The 5,311-nt window shown below is 39.4% G+C and overlaps 1 protein-coding gene across 1 annotated transcript; it reads right to left on the bottom strand.

The window, feature by feature from the left end:
- Nucleotides 1–206: 206 nt before the first annotated feature.
- rasgrp3 (RAS guanyl releasing protein 3 (calcium and DAG-regulated)) lies at nucleotides 207–4,310 on the bottom strand. Its single transcript, XM_037688060.1, has 3 exons — nucleotides 4,282–4,310; nucleotides 2,817–3,184; nucleotides 207–371 (listed from the first exon to the last, which is right to left on the bottom strand). The coding sequence occupies exons 2-3, from the start codon at nucleotides 3,108–3,110 to the stop codon at nucleotides 363–365; spliced, it is 303 nt and encodes a 100-aa protein (XP_037543988.1). The 5' UTR covers nucleotides 3,111–3,184; nucleotides 4,282–4,310; the 3' UTR covers nucleotides 207–362.
- Nucleotides 4,311–5,311: the final 1,001 nt, after the last annotated feature.

A 5,311-nucleotide genomic window follows, 5' to 3' on the forward strand; every position in this document is an offset into this window, starting at 1 on the left:
ATTGCAAAATGAATATCTGCTACACTGATCCAAACCCATTACACATTTCTGTGAAATTTTCAGCTGACTTGTCTTTTCTTTTCTAAAAGCTCATGTAATGTACATCCAAGTGTAAACAGAAGCCTAAGACACAGCTCTCTACAGTGATCCATCCTTTGGATGGAAAAGTCATCAGTGTGGTTTAAAAGCAGATCACAGCTACGTTCTCATGCTCTGGAGGTTGAAATAATTTGGCTCCTGAAGGGGAACCTCAAGCATCCCAGAGTCTTCCTCAGTGAGAAGAGCCTCCTAGTCCCCTTGGTGAAGGGCCCCCTGGTCCTAGTCCTGGCCCTGTGGCTCCAGTCCTTATCGCTGTGGCCAAGTCAGCTGTCCTTGAGGGGAGAAAAAAAAGGGTAAATTTTCACCTTTATGTCTGAAATGTTGACATTCACATTTAGACTGGTGGTCACGTGCATTTCACGTATGGCCGAAAGGTAAAGGGGTTTAAATGTGCAGTACCGGTATAAACCACTGGGTGCCACTAAAACACCTCTGGATCGCTCAAAGTTAAAACATGAGTGGTGTTTAGGTTTGTGTTTTTTAAGTTAGTCAACAAGATCAAAATAAATGGATTTATATTCTAATTCTAATAAACTAATCTTGCACTACTTTATAGTGTGATATCATTGAATGTTTCAATTCAATTCATTTTATTTATAGCAAGTCACAACAGAAGTCGTCTCATGGCACTGAACAGAAACATTCATATATATTAAAAGTAAGTTAACACTATCCATCCATCCATCCATCCATCCATTATCTTTTACCCGCTTATTCCATTTTGGGTCAAGGGGTTTGACGGTGCCCATGACCAGCAATCATTGTGCGAGGGGCGGGGTACACCCTGGATGGGTTGCAGGTCCATCACAGGGACACATAGAGACAAACGAGACAAACAACCATTCACTCTCACCTAGGGACAATTTAGAGTTACCAATGAGTCTAACATGCATGTTTTTGGTCTGTGGAAGGAAACTGGAGAACCCGGAGAAAACCCACGCATGCACGGAGAGAACATGCAAGCTCCACCCAGAAAAGCTCCTGGACTGGGGTTTGACCCATGGACCTGCTCGCTGAGAGGCAGCAGCTCTACCAGTTGCGCCACCGTGCTGCCCGTTAACACTATTTATTCTATATTTATTTATACTATTTATTTGTTTTTTATTTTATCTGATTCAAAGCTACAAAAAGATGTAGCACAGTTACTTAAAAACTGTACTTAAACAATTATCTTTGCTTCATTTTTCATATCCACAGCTGTCTGACTAGCAAGATACTAATGTTCAGCTGAGTTGGACTGAACTAATTCAAAGCTGAGAGAGGGGTGTAAAATGTAGCAGTCTGTAACTAAGACAGTCAAACTAGAATCAATAAAACCACACATACGGGTTTTATTGTTGGAACTGATGACATGTTTTTTAGTCAAAACATGGGGGAGCCAAAACAAGCCTTCACCCACACATTGGAAAATGGGGGAGCACCTGCTCCATTTGCTCCACTGAGCAGGCACCTATGTCTGGGCCCACAGCTTGCTCCAACGATATGCCCTGCCAATGGTAGGATCTGACAAGATGTGACAGTGTTATGGCCTGAGCACATTTGTTTTGAGTGACTCTGTGCAGTTGCAGGTTAGAGATTTGCTGCAGCCCAGCTGTGCAGCAACATCTCAGATTGGATGGGCTCTCCTGACTCCTCCCAGTGGACACCCCTCATCATCCTGGTTGGATTCTTCATCTCCTGCTGCTCCAACCAAGGAAGTAGCTGGTTTATTTAAGCCCAGCTCTCCGGCTAATCAGGGCAGCTATGATAAACCAATGCAGACATGTTCTTGTTTTTAGTTTTCTCCACCGCCCTACAACCTAGCTGTTTTTTTTTTGTTTTTTTTTGGTTACTTTTCCTTTTAAATACAATTTTATTTTCACTTGTTAAAAAAAAAAACTCAATCTGTACTCATCCTTTATGATTGTCTATTATTGTCTTTGTTGTCCATTGTTGTCATCATTCTTTGTTGAAATCAGGTCTCTCTTGTAAATGAGTCCTCGAGGATCAATGGGATGAAACTGTCTAAATAAAAGTTGAATGAATGATTTATTCTGAGCAGCTCGCTACATGGTAAAATGTTTGGCCTTGGCTTAGTTTGATTCTGCCAGGTCCAGCTGAAAATGAGTGGCCAGGAGTTTGATTTTCAGGTCTGTCTTTGTGTGTCCATTGTTAGACGTGTAAGTTTCTAAAGGCAGGCTCGGAAGTCGAACTCGAGACTTCGGTTCAAGGCTAAAACTTTGTGTTTTGATAATTTTTGTTAAAAAGGTTGTGACATTAAATTTTCTTCTTTCTTTAGTTTATTACTTAGTTTTGTGTAATTTTGTTTACAGAGTTGTTTGTAAAATACAATTTAATATACCAGTAGTTGTTTGACTTTAACTTTGATGGTAAATAACTTTAGTTAAATGTTAAATTTGCTTGATGGTAATTAATACTTTTCAATATCCTGATGCATGCTCAGTACTTTTCAAATTACCCTCTTTTTGTTCAGTTTTGTTTGTTAAATCTTAACTGACTTGATAATACATCACTTTCCATTTTCAAAACCTATTTCCTTCTGGGTTTGGTGTTATGTCCCCTTTTCTTGGCTGAGCCGGGTCGTAACAGGATGTAATCCACCCTAATTAATTTCAATTCATTTTCCCTACATGCTGCCTCAGTGTGAGGGCTGAAGATGAGCCATGAAGTTAAAATGTCACTTTGTAGTTTCAGCCAGCAGCAATTGCTTTTCTTACATTTGTCACCCCGTTGTGTGCAGGCTCTTCACTGAAGTCGCGCTTGTTCTGCTGATAGTCCACGCTGCACCTGGAGGAAACCTGCTGCCGCCCACCATTCTGGTTTTCCCAACAGGCAAAACCTTTATTTTTAGACATTTTCCTGTGAGTCCTGTATTTCATTTTGGGGAAGGTGTGGGAGCCGCTATCTGTGACCCCCCAGCTCAGTTCAGGCCAGAGGGGCTCGGTCTGCGTAGCCTGGCTGGTGGTGGCCCTCTGCAGACGCACTGAGATCCTCTGGGCTGATCCTGTCATTAAGGTGATGGACTGAGTGTCCAGAGTTGGACCTGCTGAAGGAACAGCTGGGAACTCAAACACGCCATCCTCATCTGAAGGAGGAACAAAAGACAAATTCATCGGTTAGTACTTGTAAAATAATAAGACCATAACTGCAGCTAACTGGAAGCAGCAAGCTGATTTCAAGGCAGCAACGGGTAAAATATATTTTAAAATTTTAGGGTTTATATATTTGTTTTACTTTTCTACAGTTTTAGAGTAAACAAAGAAAAGGACCGCCATCGATGTCCACACACACATTAAATATGTCCTCAGTCTTCTTTCATTTCATTTATCATTGTATACTGTATGTGAGGTGAATAAAGCCGTCACCCACAGTCCTTCATTAGTTTTAACACAATCAGACATAGAGAAGAACAAAATGCATTCTTCTACTCCCCCCGTCACCTTGGCTTAACCTACAACAAAACTTAGCTTAATTTTATTACATTTATATTAATCTTGTTTCAAAGACAAACTTGTTCTTGGTATTCTATCCTAATAAATGATCATTTTACTTATTACTGATAATTTTATCTGTTAATTACTGATAATTTTACTTACTTACGTACAACATATAACTTATTTACATATTTACAATACTGTGCATGCTGCTGTATTGGTTAGAATTGGTTAAAACTGTATTTTATCAAATTTGCTCACTTAAAACAGGGTTGATCCAATAATACAAAGGTTAAAAAGCAAACAACTGGATTTCTATTCTGAAGCTGAAGATGTTTCGCCTCCCATCTGGGAAAAGCAAAACAGCTCCAGCTTCAGAATAAAAGTCCAGTTTTTGTTAAACTTTTTATTTAATTAATTTATTATTTGGTAGGGCTTGATCATGACCTGGATGAGCGAGAATCTTCACCAGCTTAAAACGGGGTTATTTTGAGAATAAAACCCGTGGAGTTACTTGTATAAAAAGGTGTTTTTAAAGTGTGTTTTGTACTTTGTGTTTTCAAATGCATGCACATTCTGAAATTGCACAACATTAAGTACTCTTGACTGTCTCACATGGACAGTTTAGGATAATTACTTTATTTTGGCAGACTGGTTTAGTCTGGAAGGCATTGTTGCTGTGAGTATGTAAATGACTTTTCTCGGTATGCTGTTTGTGATGTTTACATCTTTAGTAACGGACGCTGACCTTTACAGGCAGGCAGTGTAGGGCTGCTGGGCAGTGAGCTGTGGGCCAGTCGGGCAGGAGAATCACTGCTTAGAGAGCTTGAGCGAATCAGCTTCCTGCAGGCCAGAACTAGTAGTTCCCGGCATTGTTTATGACAGTTAACACCACAGTCTGCACGGTAAATAAAGACCCATTAGCTTAGAGCACAAACAGTGTTCAAGCATCACAACAGAACCCTAATGTTTGTCTTGTACAGGAGCATGCAGTCCTGCAGCCGTTGAAGTAAAAGAAAACCAAAGATGCAGAAGGACAAAATAAAGTTAGAGTATTTTGTGATGCATCTAAGCAAGTCCGAGAAGAAACCGAACTCTACCTTTGCACTTGTATCCCTGCTTGATGATCCCCCAGAGCTGCACACATGCAACAAGAGCAGAATGTGATATAACAAAAACTTTAGGCAATGCAAATATATGAAACATGCAGCCAGGACTGAAGAGGTACACACAAATCCAGCACAGTGTTCACAGAATGTGGGCTTCAGGTAGTTCATCTCTTGGAAGTTGTGGATGAATCCTGGTCCCATCTTACACTGGAGAAGAGGATTAGCCCGAAGGAAATATGCGATCATCTCATCCTTACTAATTAATCCATCTCTGAGAGAGAACATGCACAGAGAGAAACAGGAGAGCAACAAGTTACAGACTCTTCAGTCTCACCAGAAATCTACTTCAGGAATTGTTTCATTTCAAACTAAACACAAATTTCTATCCTACTATAAAATGACAACAACAAAAAAAGAGATGTATTAAAATAAATACACATTTTATTCAGCTAAGTAGTACATTGAAGTTTATTTTTGCAAGTATACTTTAAGTTAAGTATATCAAGTATACTACACACCATACTTGTATTGTACTAGAAGTATACTGATTTAATACTTGTTTGGACTAAATTGGGATTTTTATACTATTTTTAAGTATATCAAATAAAGTTTATAAAAAGTAAACTTCAAGTAGACTTTCTCATTTTTAGTGTAAAATAAGTATACTTG

This window comes from Nematolebias whitei, chromosome 1 (genome assembly GCF_014905685.2).
Source record: "Nematolebias whitei isolate Nwh7 chromosome 1, NemWhi1, whole genome shotgun sequence".
Taxonomy (NCBI): domain Eukaryota; kingdom Metazoa; phylum Chordata; class Actinopteri; order Cyprinodontiformes; family Rivulidae; genus Nematolebias; species Nematolebias whitei.

What these genes read in the sequence shown, in the direction of transcription:
- rasgrp3 (XM_037688060.1), bottom strand. Translation starts at nt 3,110, where the DNA reads ATGACAGGATCAGCCCAGAGGATCTCAGTGCGTCTGCAGAGGGCCACC.